This window comes from Macaca mulatta, chromosome 14 (genome assembly GCF_049350105.2).
Source record: "Macaca mulatta isolate MMU2019108-1 chromosome 14, T2T-MMU8v2.0, whole genome shotgun sequence".
Taxonomy (NCBI): Eukaryota; Metazoa; Chordata; class Mammalia; order Primates; family Cercopithecidae; genus Macaca; species Macaca mulatta.
In genome coordinates this window covers 4,650,718-4,672,523 of record NC_133419.1, presented here as the reverse complement: position 1 = coordinate 4,672,523, position 21,806 = coordinate 4,650,718, and the positions used below count along the sequence as shown (strand labels likewise).

At 49.5% G+C, this 21,806-nt stretch overlaps 1 protein-coding gene across 13 annotated transcripts in view; it reads left to right on the top strand.

Moving 5' to 3' along the window:
• ANO1 (anoctamin 1) overlaps positions 1 to 21,806 on the top strand; it is a 218,538-nt gene that overhangs the window by 13,404 nt on the left and 183,328 nt on the right. For 8 of the 13 annotated variants that reach the window (XM_015113458.3, XM_077961820.1, XM_015113457.3 and 5 more), the window contains exon 1: positions 5,391 to 5,983. The exons of 3 other annotated variants lie outside the window; for them this stretch is intronic. In XM_015113458.3, the coding sequence (XP_014968944.3) occupies positions 5,926 to 5,983 (58 nt within the window). In that variant the 5' untranslated portion in view covers positions 5,391 to 5,925. Of the gene's footprint in view, positions 1 to 5,390; positions 5,984 to 21,806 lie in introns of those variants that run through there. 2 more of the 13 variants (XM_077961825.1, XM_077961828.1) reach the window with 2 other exon arrangements.

The following is a 21,806-nucleotide window of genomic DNA, read 5'->3' as shown; positions in this document are numbered from 1 at the left end:
ACACCACATGGTCCAACTTATCTGAGGTCCCCAGAGCAGCCAAATTCACAGAGACAGAAACTGGAATGGTGGTGCTGCGGGTAGGGAAGTGGTGAATGGGAGTGAGTGCTTCATGCGCGCAGAGCTTAGGTTTTGGAAGATAAAAAAGTTGTAGAGTCTGGGCGCAGTGGCTCACGCTTGTAATCCTAGCACTTTGGGAGCCCATGGCGGGTGGATCACAAGGTCAGGAGATCGAGACCATCCTGGCTAACACGGTGAAACCTCGTCTCTACTAAAAAACACAAAAAATTAGCCGGGCGTGGTGGTGGGCGCCTGTAGTCCCAGCTACTTGGGAGGCTGAGGCAGGAGAATGGCGTGAACCCGGGAGGCGGAGCTTGCAGTGAGCTGAGATCGTGCCACTGCACTCCAGCCTGGGGGACAGAGCGAGACTCCATCTCAAAAAAAAAAAAAAAATTGTAGAGATGGATGGCTGCGATGATTGCATAACAATGTAAAGGGTCTTAATGCCACTGAGCTGCACATTTAAAAATGGTGAAAATGATCAACTTCTCTCATGTACATTTTATCACAATTAAAAAATAAAGTGTGGGCTGGATGTGGTGGCTCACGCCTATAATCCCAGCACTTTGGGAGGCCAAGGCGGGCAGATCATAAGGTCAAGAGATCGAGACCATCCTGGCCAACATGGTGAAACTCTGTCTCTACTGAAAATACAAAAATTAGCCAGGCATGGTGGCGGGTGCCTGTAATCCCAGCTACTCAGGAGACTGAGGTAAGAGAATCGCTTGAACTCGGGAGACGGAGGTTGCAGTGAGCTGAGGTTGCGTCATCGCACTCCAGCCTGGCGACAGAGCAAGACTCCTTTACAAAAAAATAAAAATAAAAAATAAATAAAATGTGACATAGTGAGCTGGGTTTAAAGAAAAATATGAAGGAAGTTATGACATAGGAAGATCATGAATCTGGCTCAAACCAGGGACTGGAGCTTGGAAGACTGGTATTTTGGGAAACGTTGGGTTTCTACCTTTCAGTAGCAGAGCACAGACTCTGGAGCCGGGCTGCTTGTGTGCAAGTCCCACTCTCCCACTTACTGCTCTGTGACCTTGGGCAAGTCACTTCACCTCTCTGAGCCTCGGATTCCTCATCTGTAAAGTAGGAACGATAGGAGCATGTGCTACGCAGACTTGCCGCATGGATTCGATGAGCCGATATTTATTGAGCGCTTGGAACGGGGCCTGGCACGCAATAAGTGCTCTCTAAGTGTTTGTTAAATAAACAGACTTGCCTAAGGAGAAGCCCGGAGAGCTTGCCTCATCTGTCCAAGGGCCCCTCTGCAAGTTAAGCCTGCTCCAGCTGCAGGTCCTCTGTATCAGAGCACAGGACTGTCACCCCTGCAACAGCGCTTTGCTGCCGGGAGCCCCTGGTATCAGCAGTGAGCAGCTGCCTCGGAGGCTGGGCTCACAGCAGCTGCCCCCAGCCCTCCTCCTCCCCCGCTAGCCCTGCACAGCCACTGAGTTCTCTGTCCAACCCCACCCCAGCCCCTGCAGGCGCCTTGGTGGGCTCTTTCTAGTCCCTTCCAAAGACCCTCTGGCAACAGTCCAGATGGCTATCCATGAAGAAATGGATAAACAAATTGTGGTACACCCAGACCATGGAATATTATTCAGCCATAAAAAGAAATGTGATTCTGATACATGCTATAATGTGGAGCAAACGCCAAACATTTTGAAAGAAGCCAGACACGAAAGACAATGTAATGTATGATTCCATTTATACAAAATGTCCAGAAAGGATAAATCCATAGAGACAGAAGGCAGGCCAGTGGTTGCCAGGGACTGGGGGAGGGGGAGATGGGGAGTGACTGCTGCTAGCGGGTTCGAGCTGTACTCTGAGCGAATGGGAATATTCTGGAACAGGATGGAAGTGTGGCTGCTCAACACTGCGAATGCACTAAATGCCACCAAGTTGAACACTTAAAAATGATCAATTTTATCTTACGTGAATCTCAACCCAGTGAAATTTTTAATTACAAACAAGACCCCCTTAACCCTGTTGAGTGTAGCCACCAGGGGCCCCCCGTTACTCGCCAGATGCTCCACTTGAACCTGCTACGCTGGGCTGCTCCCATTCCTGTCTGGGTGCCCACTTGCCCACCTCGGTACCTCCACCCAGTCTTTTGCCAGAACCCCCTATAAGTCACCCTCCACCTGGAAAAGCCCACCCACCCTCAGATCACCCCAGGGCAGGGCCCACCAAGGGCTCCAATCTGCTCTTCTGGTAGCAGCCTCCACCTGCATTTCAGCGGTCTACCACGTTGCCCGATCTGACAGGGATGAAGATGGTGGAAAACATGCCCTCTAGACCCTACAGCGCATCAGGTTTTGGACTGGAAACTGAATTCTTGTCCTGTCCCTACAGAATTCCAACCTGTCACCAAGACCCATTTTACAGATGCACAAACCCAGGTGCTGAGAAGAAACTTGTTCGAGATGGGACTGACTCTGTTAGGCTGCAGAGGCCGTAGGCTCAGCTGCACCACCTTGCTCACTCCTCCGGGCTGGAGGCTGGACCTGAAGGGCTGGGGCTTTGTTTTGCTCACCTTTGCGCCTCCCATCTCCCTGCCAACCTGAGAAAGGGCTCTGCCCGTGGCAGGCATTCAAAGCCAAGCCGAACTGAAAACAGACTTCCGGAGATTATGAGAAATCAGCATTTAAATGACCTGTGACCTTGTATGTGTTCTGATGACGAGTGACAGTGGGGGCAGGGTGTGGGTGACAGTCTGGCCTGTACTGAGTCATCTGAGGGTCCAGAGAAGGTCACTGAGGAAAGGAGAAATTCACAGAGGGATGCACTGAAGGGGTGTGGTTGCAGGTGGTGTGCCTGTGGGCCGAGTCAGCTCTGAGCTGACATCTGCTAAGACCCAGCAGCACTGGGGAGCAGAGGAGACCTGGATGCTGGTGCTGGTGGCCTTGATGAAACCACAGCAAGATCAGAGTCCCTGCAAGGCCCCAGCATCTGATCATGCCCCGGCTTGGGGTAGGGCTGTGCCTACCCCCAAGCCAGTTCCAAGCCCTCACCCTACGAAGCCTATTTTAAACCCGGCCCAATTCAGGGGATGAGTACCAGTGCTGGCCTCACCAAGAGCTGCCTTCTCTCCCTCCCTCCCCGCCTCGCCAAAAAGGGAAACCATTTTTCTGTAATTACAAGCATTGTGCTGTGTGATTACTGTATTCCGTAATGACGGCTGTATGTTGTAATGACAGGCACGCCACCTCCCCGAGCCAGTGCACTGGCCCCACTCTGCTGTTGACATAAATATCTTCCTGGCGTGCCCAGAGTGTCGGGGAGGCCCTCAGCTTCAGAGGGTCTGCAGCATGGGGTTCCCTGGAAAATAAGCGGGGGGCTCCGGGTGCTCCTCTCTGGGTGATCCTATTCCGGGCCACCCTCTCCTGCGGGCCACATGGGCAGCCCAGCCTTCCCCAGCCTGGCATCACTATCACGTGATGACACTTACCAAAATAGCAGCTGAGAGCAATCTTTTTAAAAATGAGCTGGTTCAGGTATTTACTAAAATATCATTTTTAAACGTCTGGGTCTTCAACTGGCATTTTTGCATATGTTGGCCACAGCTGAAGGGTTTCATCCAAACGCAACTTAATTGGAGGCAAGAAAATGAAAAGAAGAAAAAGCGGAATGAATCAACATCTATTAATGGCTGTTTAACGTATTTCTGCTAATAATCATGCATTAAATAATGTGTGCATTTTAAATCTGGCTAAATATACAATAGTCCATCCCTGCCCCAAAAAGGTAAACAATGACAGTTAAAAATAGTCCCAGTACGTATTTACATTTTTTTTTCCCCCTGAGCCTTTTTGGTTTATAGTTCATCATTCCAAGGGTAAGAATTCTAAAATTTTCTCTGTGTATTTACATAACTGAGCAATTGCTATGTATCACATTGGCTATCAGATCCTTCCAAGAAAAATGAGTTTTTATCTCGACTTCTGCACAGTGGTCAGATGGAAAAGTTCTGTGAAATGAATGTAACCTCCGCGAGGGTCCAGGACAGCTCTGATTTCCATCCATCCTCTTTTGCCCTCCTGGGGCACACATCCCAGGGCTTCTTGGCATGATCTCCTAGGGGTGAGCCTGCCGCCCACGGAGAATAAAATCCCACTGAGTGCCTGTCTTCCAATTTCTGAGTCCAGACTGAAACCAGATCATTGCTAAGGAGAATGGCAGGTCACCTTCCTTTCAGACTCATTGTGAGGAAGGAACCTTGTCTCTCCTCTCCTTATACAGTACAGCACTGAGGTTGGGGCAGGGAAGGAGACCCAGCAGGAAACATTGCTTTGTGGGTTTGCTGCTTCCAGAGCAAGTGTTTTCCTCCTGGGGCAGTGCCCTAGGGTACCAATCCCAGCAGGCCTGGTGGGGAGGAGGACTGCTCCTCCTCCATCCAGATCCCTTCCACCGGGATGTGATCTGTCCTCCAGGGATGTGATCTGTCCTCCAGGGGTAGCCGGGTCTGTTTCCCTCAGGGCCCAGCCAATGCTGGGCACCAGGTGAAGTGTTACCTTGGCAAGTGATCCACGGGTCCCTGGCATGGGCTGGTCCTCAGCACCAAGCCAGCTCCTCCCTTGGGGTGCAGAAATTGTCAGATGACATTTCAAAAGGTGAGGTGACTGCCCTGTCCCCCACAGCCTCTCCTGTGGTCACAGAGCCACTTACCGTTCTGTTTATGGTAGTTCTGCCTGAGAATTTATGGTATTTATCTGGAGATGTCAGGGGTGTGAGGTTTGTGGGTACACAAGGAGGCGCCGGCACTGCAGTTCTCCACGCCCTCCGTGGTGCCCACATCGCTGCTGTCTCTGAGGATGCTGAATTGTCTAGAGCTTGGTTTCTGAACCACAGGGGGTTGGAGAGGGGCAACCCCGACTTCCTGCTCTGAACCCACAAGGCGGCGAAGAGGAAGGGTCGGGGACAGGCTGTGCATCAGAGGCTCTGCCTGGTCCCTGGATGCACCCCCGGTTCCAGTCCTCTTAGCCTCAGTTAATTGGAATCTTCACATAACGGGACATTCCCCCACTTTGAAATCCCTCTCACTTTATCCAGATTCCTACATTCTGCACAGGCTGTGGCTTGCGGGAGGGAGCCCAGGGAGGGGGGTGGGCAGAGGCGAATTTCTGGATTCAAGTTCAGGCCCCTTGTGCCCTGTAACCTCCAGCTCTCCTTTCCATCCCTGGGCTTCCGCCTCCTGGTGTGACAAATTGACAGTGATTCGTCGGGGTCCTGCCCCCTGGGGCAGGGGGCCAGCGCGCTCTCCTGATGCGGGAACCAGGGCCACTCACCGAACCGCCCCGCGCCCGGGGCTGCGCCCGTCTCTGGGGGATTGGCTCAAGGCTCCCTCCCGTAGTCAACAGCCCTTCCCTGGGGCCCTGGGTGGGGGCGCACCTCGCAGGGCCGCTCGGGGCCCCACTGCCCGCCCCAACTGATAAGACTGTCTGGGAGCGGTGGAGACGCGCCCCGCGCAGCGGGAGGCCGGGGGCGGGCCGGGACCTGGGGACCAGCCGCTGTTCCTCTGCAGCGTCCCGCGCCGCTCGCTGGGCGTCCGGGGAGCGCGGGGCGGGGCGAGGGCGGTGTCCGCAGGTAACCCCCGGGGGGGCGGGGAGGTCTGCCGGGACCCCCAGACCAAAAAGCCTGGGGGGAGGAGCGGCGCGGCTGTGCGCGAGGGCAACCAAGTTTGGCTCCAGCACGCGCGGCTTCGCTACTGCCTCTGGGGAGGAGAGAGGGGACTGTCCCCTTCCGAGCTGGGCTCGGACTTTGGCCCCCAGAGCCGCCGCAGACCTCCAGGAGTGACTTCGTCGCTCCCTATTCTGGACTCGCTGGGTCCCGGGTGCACCGGAGCCGCGCAGTGAACGTGCCATGCAGGAGGGCGACATCGGCCTGGAGGGGCTACCCCTCAAGGAAGCCCCCACAGCCCGTGAGTATCCAGGGCGGCACGGGGGGTGAGGGACCGCCAGCGCGGCCGCAGTGGATCTGGGACGCCCCAGGGACAGTGGCTTGCGGAGGACTCAGGGGCGCACGAGGAGCAGGAGACAGGGACCCCCACCTCTGGTGGCGGGGACAGTCCTCCCTGCGCTGCTCCCGGTAAAGGCGAGAGGGGAGGGGCTGTGTCGGTCACAGGTCGCAGGGGCACTGACAGACAAACAGACGACAGAGCCCCGGGGCTGGGCTGGGGCTGGGGGCGCCGCCCGACAGGGGCCCCTGCGCGGCCCCTGGGGAGACATCTGCTAGGCCGGCTGGGCTGTTCCCAATCCCAGGGGAGCGTCTTGCAGCGGATGCGAGGTTTTCGGATGTTTTTACAGAGGCTATTAATACACATAATATTTCCGTGCTATTCTGGAGATTTATTTGCGATATAAAGTCACTACTATGACTCGAAATCATAATGGAAACTGGGAGGAACTTAGCCGGAGACAAATGAGGCCTGGACGCTAGGCCGGAGGGGGAGTCCCTGATTTCCTCCCCCCTGGCTGCACATAAATCACCACCCAGGATATTTTTGTACCAATAATTTTAAAATAAATGACCCAAGCCCTGTTTCCTGGACGATTTTCCCCTCCCAGTTCAGAGGTTATTAAATAAACCTAAGAGTGGGCTAGTGACAAGGGGGCTGCAGTGTGCAGTGGGTTTTATTTAGTTACACGCTGAGCTCTGCCCTTCTGAAGCCCTGGTTAGGAGGCAGTGCCCTGCATTCAGGATGCCAGCGCCAACCCGGGACTGCTAACTATAGCATGGGAAGCCCTCCTTTTATTCTTTCTCCCTCCCTCCCCCGACTTTCCTTCTTTTCGAATTCCCATGGAGAAACTTACTCTGATGCGTGCCTTTCAAACAGCGGGTTTGGCTTCCTTCTAGAAGTGACACTGGACACTCATCAAATTAAAGGCCCACAAGAAAGAGAAAGGGGCCCTTCCAGCCAGAGCAGGCAAAAAACCTGGGCGCTGAAGTGGGTCACCAGGGCCTGTTCCTGTGCAGCCCGGCTGTCCCGCTTTCCTGAGAGGCTTCCTCAAGCTCATATGTAGAAATGATCCGTTCTGTGATCCACTGAAAACAGCCCCAGCTCACTGTGTACCACCATCCCACCAAGTTCCAGGCACTGATTCAAATGCTTCACACATTTATCCTCAGCGCTACCCTGTAAAGGGGAGCACGATCATCCCCATTGTGCAGACAAAGAAACTGAGGCCACACAGCCAGTAACTGATGGCACCAAGACTAGAACTGAGGCCTATTGTTCCCAGGACTTGGGGGGCAGAGGCAGGAGGATCTCTTGAGCCTGCGGTGTGCCAAGATCATGCCACTGCACTCCAGCCTGGGTAACGGAGCAAGACCATGTCTCAAAAAAAAAACACAAAAAAAACAAAAAAACAAACAAACAAACAAAAGGCTAGAACCCAGGATGTCTGAGTCCAGCTGCTGTGAGGCCACTGCCTCTCCCTTTCCCCACCCCAGGCAGAATCACCCAGCAAGCATCTAGGACATCTTGAGGAAACTGTTCCCTGTGCACAAGGGTGTACTGGAGGCCTGTGCTTTGGCCTTTATAGGGTTCACATTTGGGCATGGGTCATATCTCAGATGTGAGGACCTGGAGCGTTCCTTACTGGAGGATTCAGCTGATCGGATCTGAGCTGTAATCATGGATGGATGACGGCCTCAGCCTCCACTCCCGGAGAGCAGGCCCTTCCTGTCGCCCCCGCTGCACCTCAGCTGTGTGAGGGGTGGAACTGTGTCCCTTTCCCCCTGCCTGGGTAGCAGCAGTGTCAGGAGTAAAACTCCAGGAAGGGTGTCCCAGCCTCAGTTCTCGGGTTTGCTGTCAGATGGATCATTCCACCACAGCAGGCACGAAGACATGCGGCAAAAACCCTCACGGCACCGCGCCACTCTCGCTCTGCCCATGCCATTTATACCTGGAGGCTGTCAGTGACTTCACCCATAAATAGGAAATTTAAAAAGCCATAAAGTTGGACAACAGAAAGAGGTCTGGGTTCCCCCTTTTTCCTGCCACCAGCACCCAGACCCAGAGAGAGGAAGCACTTGTGAAGTACAGAGACCCCCAATTCCAGAGCCAGCTTCCCAAGTCTCAATCCTAGCTTTGCTGTCTGCAGCCCTGTGCCCTTGGCCAACTTGCTTAACCACTCTGTGCCTTATCTGTAAAGTCCAGAGGGTGGCTGTGAAAATGATATGAGTCTATAGCCTTTCCAAGGTGCCTGACTCTGTTCTGTGCATGAGTGAGTATTGTTGTCATTGTCATCAGCATCATCACTGCAAGCTTCATCCGTATGACCCTGATGTGAAGTCACACCCAGTGCTCTGTAACTGATCCTATAACCTGCTCATTCTCACTCCCCTGCAAAGCCATAAGCCCATGCTCCCAGGGAGCAATTGAATGGCACAGATGCCCCCTCCCATTCTGACTTCTTCACAGCTCCTTCATTATTCTTTAATAAGCTATTTATTTACATGCTTGTGGTCTGAACCTCCCACAAGGACAGGTGGAGTTAGGGTGAGGTCTGCGGCATCCCTCCACTGGGACATGTCTGCCCAACTTACTCCTGTGCAACCCTCAAAACCCAACTGGGATATCCCCTTCTCTTGGAAATCAACCCACATGCCTCTCTGCACTAATGGTACCCTGGGCACCAAGTGAAGGAGGGAGGGAATGAGGAAGGAAGGAAGGAAGGAATGAGAAAGGAAGGAAAGAAGGAAGGAAGGAAGGAAAGAAGGAAGGAAGGAAGGAAGGAAGGAAGGAAGGAAGGAAGGAAGGAAGGAAGGAAGGAAGGAAAAAGAGAGGTCAGGAGGGAGAGAGGGAGGGAGGGAGGGGGGGACGAAGGAAGGGAGGGAGGGAAGATGATGCTCCCTAATGCTGGTTGAGCAGGTGACCGCGTGCCAGTCACCCATGGAAGCCCTGGTACCTGCATCATCACGTACAACCCTCACTCACTGTATGAGGTGGGTCCCGTTGTTTCTCCCCATTTATGATGAGGAAACTATGGCACAGAGAGATTACTCAAGGTCCTATCGCTGGTGACAGAGGCAGGATTTGAACTCCAGGCAAGCAAGCTGTGCATTTAATCATAGTGATATCTTACCCATTCAGGGGGGATAGAAAGAGTTTTCCCTCCTGAAGCTTTCACCCACAGAGTTATTGAGCACCTACTCTGTGCCTGACACATTGAGTGGGTGGTGTGGGAACACACCTGAAAGAGGTGGGGGAAGAACATTCCAGGTAGAAGAAACAGCCAGTGCAGAAGCCCCGGCACGAGTGTTCTTGAATATGCTGGGTGGATTCCAGAACCAGCCGGGACGGGGAGGGAAAGAGGGAGCAGGAGGGGCAACCCAAGAGGTATGGAAAGTGTGGAGCCAGTGTGGGGGTCGCCAGGGCCACTGTAACCATGGGAGCTAAATAACACTCCCCACCCCCTCCCCACCACCTGCCACTGCAGTAGGGTTTGGAGCAGTAGGGTTTGGAGCAGGGAAGGGACCTGGGCTGACTTGGGTTCTAACAGATCCTCTGGCTGTCCCGCAGAGAACTGGTTGATGGGCCAGGGGCGGAAGCTTGCTCAGAAGCTCTTGCAATAATCTGGGTGCACAAGGCAGGTAGGGGAGGGTGATCCCAGGTCTATTTTGAAAGTAGGGCCCACAGGAATTGCCAGCACATGGGATGTAGAGGCTGAGAGCAAGAGAGTCGTCAAAAATGGTTCTGAGATTTTCAGATTGAGTGGCTTGAAAAAGGAGGAGTCCACAAGGAGAGGTCTGAGTGGGGATAAGTGAGAGGTTTACTATTCGTTGTTCCGTTTTGTTTTGTTTTAAATTGTGGTAGATATTATATATACCATAACATTTTAATCTTTTTAAGTGTACAATTCAGTGGCATTAAATACATTCGCGATGTCATACAACTATCATCACTATCTATTTTCAAAACTTTTTCATCACCCCAAATAGGAATTCTGTATCCATTAAACAGTCACTCCCCATTCCCCACCCCACCCTGCCTCTCCTAACCCCTGGTAATCCCTATCTATTCTAACATCTGTCTCTATAAATTTGTCTATTCTAGATACTTCATATAAATGGTATCACACAATATTTGTCCTTTTGTGTCTGGCTTCTTTCACTTGGCATGTTTTCAAGGCATCCATGTTGTAGCATATATCAGTAATCAGTTTTATGGATGAATAATGTTCCATTGAATGGATATACCACATTGTGTTCGTCCATTCATCTATCGACAGACAGGGGTTATTTCCATCTTTTGGTTATTTTGAAAATGCTGCAATGAACATTTGCATGTGAGTGTCTGTTAAGTTCCTATTTCCAAATCTCTGAGGTATATACCTAGAAGTAAAATTGTTAGATCGTATAGTTTTATCTTTAACTTTTTAAGGAACTGTCAAACTGTTTTACACAATGACTACACCATTTTACAGGCCCACTACTAGTGTACAAGGGTTCTAGAGTCTCCACACCCTTACCAGCACTTGATATATATATTGTTTAATTACAGCAATCCTGTGGGTGTGAAGTGGTATATCATTGTGGCTTTGATTTCCATTGGCCTAATCACTATGTTACTATGTTGAGCCTGTGCTTATAGATCATTTGTTTATCTTCTTTGGAGAAATATCTACTCAATTCCTTTGTCTATTTTCTAATTGAGTTGTTTGTCTTTTTGTTGTTGGATTGCAGGAGCTTTTATAGAGCCTGGATATTAAACTTTTATCAGTTGAATAATTTGCAGATATCTTCTCCCATTCTGTAGGTTGTCTTTTCACTTTCTCAATAATGTCCTTTGATGTACAAAATTTTTAATTTTCATGAAGCCCAACTTATCTACATTTTCTTTTGTTGCTCATGCTTTTGGTGTCATCTCTAAGAATTCATTGCCAAATTCAAGGTCGCAACGATTTACCCCTATGTTTTCCTCTAAGAGTTTTATGCTTTTAGTTTTTATATTTAGGTCAGTCCATTTTTAGTTAATTTTTGTATGTAGAGTATGGTAGAGAGCCAACTTCATTCTTCGGCATGTGAATATCCATTTGTTTCAGCACAATTTGTTGAAAAGACTGTTCTGTAGGGGTTTGCTTTTGAGCATGTTAATAATTACAACAATCACAAAAGCTGACATTTGGCACACTTCCTGCACACCAGCTGTCATTCAGAGCACTTGGTGTATTTGAACTTGGGGTAGGTTTGGGATGCCCTGTGGACATTTACAACGAGACAGACTCAATGTTAACCCCAAGACCAGAGACAGATTCCTCCATTGACAGCAGGGGTAGGAGTGACCCATCTAGAGAGGAGCCTGCCCCCTGTCCTCTGTGACCAAATGCAGAGGCTGAAGGAGGCATTGCCCAGGAGACCACCATGCCACCTGCAGTGATGGGCAAGTCCCAGTAGTGAACAGAACCCGATGTTCTGTGGAAATGGTTCACCCAGTGAGTTTCTCTTCCATATTGTGATGTAAATAGCTGAGGAAACTTCTGCCTCTGCAGTTGGATGCATCATTTAAATCAAACTAAACAGTCATAGATGCATCTCCTTCTTTAGGACAGTTGCAGCACCAGAAATGGGGGATACAGTGTATCCACAATTCCAGGAACTGGGATATAATGCAGCCATAGGACCAGAAGGTGGGGATACAGTGTAGCTATAGCCCTTGCTCTCATGGAGTGCAGTCTATGCAGCTTTATACTATGATCTGTGTTGTGAAAGGCTTCTAATTCTGGCTAAGTAAGCTCTGTGTGCCGATAATGGGTCCACCCCAATATCCCAGGCCCCCTACCTCTGTGCTGATACCATGCGAGCTCAGCTCCCACTTCTCTTAGAGCATGCAGCAACTCGTGTCTCAGTTAATTTCGTCCACCACTTCTGTCTCCCTTGATGGACTTGGTCTACTTGATGGCAAGAACCATGTCTCATTCATTTCTCTAGCCCTAGCCCAGGGCCTGGCCATGGCAGGCCTGGCAAAAGTCAGATGGATAAACAGATGGATGGATGAGTGATGGGTGGGTAGACGAATGGATGATGGATGGATTGTAGATGAATGGATGGATGGACGAATGGATAGATGGATGGATGGATGGATGGATGGATGAGTGATGGGTGGGTAGATGAATGGATGATGGATGGATCGTAGATGAATGGATGGATGGACGAATGGATAGATGGATGGATTGGTGGATTGATGGATGGATGATGGATAAATGGATGAATGGAGAGCTGGACAGCTGGATAGATGAATGGATGGATGGATGGATGGATGGATGAATGGATGGATGGATGATGGATGGTAGTTGACAGATTTTGTCAACTCATTTTGTTCTAGGCACTATTGCAAGCTCTTTACTCATGTCATTCCCTTTAATACATGTTAAGTTATATTAGGAGAAACTTTGAACTCCAGACAAGAAAACTGAGGAAATGAAAGAGCAAGGAATGTGCCTAAGCTCCCACAGCCAAGAGTGTTCTGTGAATCCATCAGGATGGGCCAGCCACACCTGGCTGGGCAGGGGAGGCCCCTGAGACTCAGATGTTGAGAGACAAGGCCTACCAGAGTTAGGCATGGCAGGATAGGGACTGCCGCTCTGTCTCCTGGCTCCACCCTGGGTCCTCACCAACTCAGCTGCTGCCTCCCCAGCTCTCTGGAGAGAAGACATGTCCCTGTGACTGCCTTGCTGCTGCAGGAGCCACACTGGAGAGGCTGGACTGTTTGGTGAGGCCTTCGTCTCTCCCTGTGCCTGCCTCTGCCTGGCATTGTTCCTCCCGTCAATGTCTATCATGGCCCTCAGTCTTCAGCACTGGGCATACATGCCAGGGTTTTCATACTGCGTAATGAAGCATTAAAAGCCTTCCCAGCCCTCGGAGATCCATTTGACAATGGTCACATGGCCATTAGGTAGACAAATTACTAGTTTCATGTATTTAGCCCTGGAAGGGGACCCACACATACAGTAGATGCCTTCCTGGTAATTTCAGCTTCCTTTCTCATGGCAGCTCATGGGGACATTTTGCCTCCTCTGGGCCTTTTGCCATGATCCGTCTGGGCTCTGGGTGCCCACATGCAGCCAAACCCACACAACCCTGGGAATGTCAGCGCCACCCCCATGGGGCCAGTTGCCGCCTCCTGAGACAGCGCCCTGTCTTCAGCTGCACCCTTGTTTGCCCCTGGGTGTGGTGTGCAAACACTACCCTTGATACCCAAGACTTAATTCTTTCCCTTTTACACTTAATCGGAATTATTTCTGCCCACATATGGCCTCCGGTGTGTAATGATTTTTTAATGCATTTACATGGCACTTCAACAAAAAGTCTGAACGTGGTGGAAATGGAGCTATTGATGTGAGCAATGAGAAAGGAGGCATAATCTGGCATAATGTTTATTGCATTGTGTTTCCTGGACCGTCAACAGCTGGACATTGGGACAGACTGGGAATTCGGGGGAAAAGGGAGAGGGCCTCGGGTTATATTCTGGTTCCTGCCTGCAAACTTGATCAAAGTGGGCACTAGGCCAAAGGTAGCGTTTGCTTCCTCGTCCCAGCTCCGTCTTCAGATCTCCCCAGCCTGCATCCCTTTTCAAGTCACAAAACTGTGGGCACCCCTGTATCCCTGCCCCTTGGTTTGTGTCCCCACTTCCAGTCCACTGCCTGGTACAGTTGGTGTCCCTTCCTGTGCATTTCTGGAATCTGTCCACTGCTTTCCATGTCTACAGACAAACAAGATGACTTCACTCTTCCTCTCTTCATGGCCTGCCTGCAAGCGGGGCTCACCTGCCTCTCTGGATTCCTTTCTCTCCCCCAGCTGCCCTCTCCGTCTGGCCTCACTGGCCTTCCTATAGCCCTTCATCCCCTCTTCCCTGCTCCTGGGGCTTTGGTACCTGTAGCCCCTTGGCCTGGAGCCCCATCGCTCCCTCTGCAATGCGACACCAGGCCCCTCTCCCTGGGCACTCACACAGCTGCCCCACATTCATTTTCATGAGGACTCGGTCAGTATCACTCCCCCCTGTACTTGACCAAGTTCCAAAAGGCAGGTCCAGGCTTGTTTTTGCCAATTTGATTTTACTCCCCCAATTTGTCATTAAACCCCCCACAGCCACAACTGGAAGAGACCTAAGTGGTCCTTGGGCTAGCTGAGCGTCACCACTGGGGTTCAGGAAGCCCTTGCACAGTGTTCTTGGTCTCAGAAGACTCCTGCGAATTAAATCCACCATTTTATTTCATTTTTGTCATATATGATAAAGAAGTGATTTTAAGCAAAAATATTTCATTTTGGATGCTGATCTATTATTGAAAAGTGTGAATTTATGTGTTCATTCCCCTCTCCCTGGATGCATGGGTGGATGAATGGATGGATGGGTGGGTGGATGGATGGGTGGATGGGTGGATGGATGAATGGATGGATGGATGGGTGGATGGATGGATGGATGGGTGGATGGTGGATGGGTGGATGGATGGGTGGATGGGTGGGTGGATGGATGGATGGATGGATGGATGGATGGGTGGATGGATGGGTGGATGGATGGATGGATGGATGGGTGGATGCATGGGTGGATGGGTGGGTGGATGGATGGGTGGATGGATGGATGAATGGATGGATGGATGGGTGGATGGATGGATGGGTGGATGAATGGATGGATGGGTGGATGGATGGGTGGATGGGTGGATGGATGGATGGATGGATGAAAAAATGAATGAATGGAGAGATGGAAGAATGGAGGGATGGAGATAGGCAGATAAAAGGAGGGAGGAAGAGAGAGATTTCTATATATTTTGAATAATATAGATAATCTCTATAGACATCTATATATATGATGGCAATTTTTAATTTTCACTCATTTATCAAGAACAACTCTTCAATACTTGGTAAAGAGGAAGCATGATTTGTCAAATGCAAACAAGAACGTTCATTTTATGACTGGTTTGGGGTGATGCTATCACATGAAAAATAGCCCCAAACTGCTTCCATCAGCTTGCATGTTATATTTCCAAAGTCAGCCAACTGGCTTTTGTCTATTTCATGACTTGTTTCTACATAATGACACAAGAGGTGTGAGTTCAGACTGCTTTTCACAACTCTTCCCCACCAGACACACATAGTAGGCATGAGACGGGCTCGCTTCCAGCCATGTATATTCACATCAGATTATAGTCATCACCATCGTTCCTTTGTTTTTGTTTAAGTAAACTTTTGCTTTTAGAACAGTTTTAGCTCTACAGAATTATTGCAAAGATAGTACAGAAAATGTCCACATACTGCACACCGTTTCCCCTGTTTTTAACATTTTATGTTAGTGTGGTATGTGTATCACCATTAATGCACCAACGCTGGCTTTTTTTTTTTAAGATGGAGTCTCACTCTGTCAGCCAGGCTGGAGTGCAATGGCGTGATTTTGGCCCACTGCCATCTCCACCTCCCCAGTTCAAGCAATTCTCCTGCCTCAGCCTCCTGAGTAGCTGGGACTACAGGCACGTGCCATCACACCCAGCTACTTTTGTATTTTTAGTAGAGATGGGGTTTCACCATGTTGGCCAGGCTGGTCTCTAACTCCTGACCTTGTGATCTACCCACCTCAGCCTCCCAAAGTGCTAGGATTACAGATACGAGCCACCGCGCCCAGCCCCTGGTACATTTTTGTCTAAAGCCCATAGTGTATGCAGATGTCCTTGGCTTTTATCTAACACCCGTTTCTGTCCTAGGATCCCTTCCAGAGCACCACAGTGCATTTAGTCCTCATGACTCTTTAGGCTCCTCTTGGCTGTGAGAGTTTCACAGATTTTCCTTGTTTTCTGTTGACCCTGATAGTTTTGAGAAGTGCTGGTCAGGTCTTTTGTAGACTGTCCCTCAACTGGAACTTTCTTCTCATTATTCATCTGGGATTATTAGTTTGAGGGAGGAAGACCACCAAGGTAAAGAGCCATTCTCATGCATCATATCAAGATTACATACTGTCACCATGACTTATCACTGCTGGTATGGACCCTGATCACCTGGCTGCTGCTGGGGCTGTCGGGCTTCTCTACTGTCAAGCTACTAGCATTGGTATTTGAAGTACTGGAGATTTCAGGCCGGGTGCAGTGGCTGACATCTGTAATCCCAGCACTTTGGAAGGCAGAAGTGGAGGCGGGTGGATCACCTGAGGTCAGGAGTTCGAGACCAGCTGGCTACCATGGTGAAACCCTGTCTCTACTAAAAATAAAAAATTAGCCAGGCATGGTGGCATGTGCTTGTAATCCCAGCTATTTGGGAGGCTGAGACAGGAGAATCGCTTGAACCCAGGAGGAGGTAGAGGTTGCAGTGAGCCTATATCATGCCATTGCACTCCTCCCTGGGTGACAGCAAGACTTTGTCTCAAAACAAAGAAACCAACAAAAAATGAAGTACTGGAGATTTCTTAATGGGCTATAGAAGGATTTAGATGGGAACCATCAATCTATGAAACGTATGAGACCATCCTGAGCTGAATTTGCTGAAGTTGATCACACTGGGATCCTCCTTAACTAATACGTTCATATCAGCTTTCCTCATTCCTAACTCATTGGAGTTATCAATTAAACAATAGGTGAATAAGAAGCACAGAGTGCTTTGCCAGGTTCCGTGCTCAGCAGCAGCTTTGAGAACATAACGGGATTCTAATGTGTTGGCCTTACGCACTATCTGCCCCTCTTCACCCGCTAACATAAATACCAGGGGAAAAGGGCCGTGTCTCTTGGGCTCATCGTGAATCAATGCCTAGCACAGGGACTGGCACTTAGTAGATGCTCAATAAACATTTGCTGAATGAATGAAGCATTTGTACGGCAGCTTTTCCTTCTGCTGCGAATTGGCCAGGGATCCACGTGCCTTACTGAGGATCAAACAGGCTGGGGTTCCTATCCTTTTGTGAATGTGGAGGCACTGGGGGCAGGAGGGAGGGCTATCACATGGCCACCCTGGGGAGTGTCCGATGAGAGTACTAGGGATTTCCCTAGCACTGGGACAAAAGGGAAGGGAGGCCCCAAAGAATTCTATTCAGAGCATGGCCCATACTGCTTTACTGTGAGTTTCTGAGCCAGGTGTAACCCAATGCTCGCTGCTGCTAAGATAAAGTCTCAGGAAGGAACTTACAGAGGACTCCCAGGGGAATTCCCATAAGAAAACTTTTGTAACTGCAACCAAGTGAGATCACTTGTTGGATGGAGACAATAAAGTGGGGACATAGCTACCCAAAATGAGCCCTTGAGAAAAAAAAAATGAATAGGGAGGTTTTTTTTTCTGCCAGTAATTAGCTGGATGTTTCATTTGTGTGTTTGAGGTACTCACAGAGGAATAAAATGGAATGTGTCACCTGCTTTATAAGGGAAAGTTTGTTAGTAAGAAATAGAGATGGGCGGGGGGGACGCACGCTCCCCACCAATCTAAAAGTCATGTCAGGTCATTAAAAAGCATTTTAAAGGAAAAGGCCTGATAAGCATAAGAAAAGGCATTTCAGTTCATTAGTCATCAGGAAATGCAAAGCAAAACCACCTGGTGATACCATCATACACACACCTGAGTGGTGAAATGCAAAGCCCACGAGATACCAAGCTTTGGCAAGAACATGGAGGAACTGGAACCCTTGCCTACTGCTCATGGGTGTGGAAACTGATACTCTGGAAGACCGATAGGCAGATTTACTATTGAACAAACACGTAGTCTGTGGCCCAGCAAAACCATCCCTGGGTAGTCACTCAACAGAAATACACACACATCCAAAGCCGTGAGTGAAAGTGTCCCCAGCAGCACTGTTCATGACGGCCCACAACTGGAAACTCCTGCAGGGCCTGTCCACACTCGGACAGGAGGATGGATGACTATCTCACGGTCCCTTCCCACCGTGCTGCCCTCCACAGCAACAGGAAGAACCACCTGCAACTGCTCCCAGCAACCGCAGTGAATCTCACACATCTCACGTTGAACAAGAAAGGCCGGGCACAAAAGGGTACCTGATCCCGTTTCTACCACACACAAAAGCAGGCAAATGAATCCATGGGGACAGAAACCAGAAGAGTGCCCTGAGGGAAAGGAAGGTGCTGCCGGGTGCTGGGTGCATGGGCATGTGTTAGCAAAACGTGTTGAGCTGCACACGTATTGCAGGTGCTTTTCTGTGTATATCTGTGACACTTCAATAAGATGTTTGCGTGTGTGTGTGTGTGTGTGTGTGTGTCGGTTTTTGTTTTTTTGAGATAGATTCTCACTCTTGTCGCCCAGGCTGGAGTGCAGTAGTGCAATCTCAGCTCACTGCAAGCTCCGCCTCCCTGGTTTACGCCATTCTCCTGCCTCAGCCTCTCCAGTAGCTGGGATTACAGGCGCCCGCCACCACACTATTTTGGAAGGAGTGTTTAAATTACAGCCATGTGCTGAAATGATGTTTTGGTCAATGATGAACCACATACAGAACAATGGTGGTCCCAAACCATCCCGTAAGATTGGGTGACCTCAATCTGTGGTGCTACAATCTCAGGTGGTCCCATAAGATTGTAATACCATGTTTTTACTGTACCTTTTCTATGTGTTGATATAAAAATACTTACCAGCTGAGTGCAGTGGCTCACGCCTGTAATCCCAGCACTTCGGGAGGCCGAAGCAGGTGGATCACAAGGCCAGGAGTTTGGGACCAGCCTGCCCAATATAGTGATAACCCATCTCTATTAAAAATACAAAAATTAGCCAGGCATGGTGGCAGGCGCCTGGAGTCCCAGCTACTCAGGAGGCTGAGGCAGGAGAATCGCTTGAACCTGGGAGGCGAAGGTTGCAGTGAGCCGAGATGGCGCCACTGTACTCCAGCCTGGGCAACAAAGCAAGACTCCATCTCAAAAAAAAAAAAAAAAGCCTTACCATTATGTTGCCTACAGTATTCAGTGCAGTAACATTCCATGAAGGTTTGTACCGTAGATGCAACGGGCCACGCCATACAGCCTGGCTGTACAGTGGGCTACGTCATCTAGGTTTGTATAAGAGCACTCTATCTTCACACTACGATGAAAATGCCTAATGACACGTTTCTCAGAATCCCCATGGTTAAGTGGTGCGTGACTGTATTTTCCAGTTCAGTTAGAAGATATAGGTCAGGAAACAGCTTCAAAGAAGTCATGGGTGCCATCGAGTACTTCATCTGTTGGAAAGGACCAACAACCATTGAGGGAAAAGCAAACTCTGGTTCCTGTCTGATTCTATACCCCTAATACCCCAAAGTGAGCTCCTGGCAAAGTAAAGCTCTAAGTTCAAAAAAAAAAAAAACCATTAAGTGTAAAAATAAAATTATAAATATTCTAGAAGAAAATAAGATGGACACTTACATTATCTTCGGGAAAGATTTTCTGAGCACACTACAAAACCTGGAAACTGTCAAGGAAAAATTTTTAACTTTCACAGATTCAAAAAAAAGAAACAACACCATGAACAAAACAGAAAGAAAAATAACAAGCAAGGAGTCACCATTTGCTGAGTATCCCATAAAGAGTTGTTTTTATCGCTCTAAAATACACGTATTTACAGACCAATTTAAAATAAAAGATCAACACACCAATGGGAAAATCGGCATGACCGCAATAGGCGACTTACCCCCCAAATGGCTATTTAGAAAAGACAGCTTTACTCATCATCAGAGAGATGCACATTATAACATCTGAGACGCTCATGAAATTGGCGACATTAGTCGATATTACGATGGTTCAGCCTGTGGAAATCGAGCTGTCTCCTGACTCCGATATAGTCCCACTGGTCTCAGGACAGCTTGGCGGCATGTCGTCACCAATTCTCCCACAGACTCACTGTGAACCTCCTGTATGCAGCACGCTCTTGTATGGAAAGCGTTTCCTTCTATAGCCCTCTCTAGGCTGTGGGAAGCTTACTCTGTGCTGGGAGGGCATATCGCCCTTTATCTCCAGTGCTTAGCACAGAGGTGGGGCTTAGTAAATTGTTGGTGGATGGATGGGTGGGTGGATGGATGGATGGATGGGTGGGTGGGTGGATGGATGGATGGATGGATAAATGGGTAGATGAATGGAATGGGTGGATGGATAGGTCATTGTATTCATGGAGAGGATGGCACCAATAAAACAGATGTTTACCGCTTGATCAAATCACTCCAATTCTAGAAACATATCCTACAGAATTGATTGAGCAGGTGGGCAAAGACCGTTTCACTTAGAACAGTGAAAGAGAAGGGACCCTAAGTAGGGGCTGGGTGGCGACCCGTGGACACCCTACAGGGAATAGTGTGAGGCTGCTATACCCAGGCCCTCAGCTCCTGCCGTGTGCTCCCAGCCTCCATGTGCCAACCATACAGCCTCTCCCCACTTCTGGAAGAATCTAGGCACACATTCCTGTCCAGACCACCCCATGAGCTCCTCCTTCAACCTGAGGCACTTTTCCTCCTGCTCTGACCCTTTGGATCTCCCTCATAACCTCTTCCCAGTCCCCAGGAACCCACCAGGGGCTCCTTCAGCAGCCTCCAAAACCCCAGGTCCTCACAAAGTGGTCTTATCACCCTGCACCCCACCTGACTTTATCTTCATGAGGGTAGGGCTGTGTTCCCTTCTTTTTGGCCGGATGTTTTTCAAGCATCTGGTCTGTGCTAGATGTGAGCTTTAGAGTAGTGAGATGTGATCCAGAACACAGTTAAATGAGAGAGAGAGTGTGTGCAAAAAGAACAGGTTACAAAATGATATGGTTTTTAGAAATTACAAGGGCTAATATTTGCTGTGTGTGACCACACGCCGGATGCTTATATGTGCACTTTTATAGGGACCATCTTATGACTTGTCATTGCGCCCTCTGAGGGAGGCACTGCTGCTTCCCCAATTTAAGATGAGGCAGCCTCAAAGGTCACATGGCTGTGATGTGGTGAAGACTGTGCTCAAATCCACACAGCAGGAACCCAGGCTTCCAGGCCACTCTCAGATGGGGGCTATGAGAATAAACCATATCGTGAAGTTACGCAGCATCTCCTGGCTCTCAGGGCTTGCAACCAACCACGGGCTTCTCCATCACACTGCCCTCAAAAAATATCATGGAGCAATGGAGATATCTTTTGTGTGGCTGCCCTGGTTTCTTCTAGACTTGGCAAATAAGCTTTCAGTGCTACTGGGAGAGATTTAACACAGTGGGCACAAGTGAGGTTGACTTACACCAGCACATCTTTGAACAGCCCTTGACTTGTGGGATTAAAATTGGTGACAGAGGCCGGACACCATGGCTCACGCCTGTAATCCAAACACTTTGGGTGGCCCAGGTGGGTAGATCATCTGAGGTCAGGAATTCAAGACCAGCCTGGCCAACATGGCAAAACCCCATCTCTGCTAAAAATACAAAAATTAGCCGGGCGTGGTGGCAGGTGCCTGCAATCCCAGCTACTCAGGAGGCTGAGGCAGGAGAATTGCTAGAACCTGGGGGGGCAGAGGCTGCAGTGAGCTGAGATCGAGCCACTGCACTCCAGCCTGGGCGACAGAGAGAGACTCCGTCTCAAAAAAAAAAAAAAAAAAAAAAGAATTGGTGACAGAAAAATTCTCATTGTGGGTGCATTACAAGTGTCACCACTGGTTACTGAACATCTCTTTAGTCTTTAGAATTTTATTATGTGTTTGTGTTCTCACTTACTCCACACAAATCCCCTCACAGATAGATGTCATTATCATTATTTTACAGGTGAAGAAGCTGGGGTTCAGAGAGGTGAAGTAACATGACAGAAGTCACACAGCCCGAACTGATATATCAGAGCATAAGGC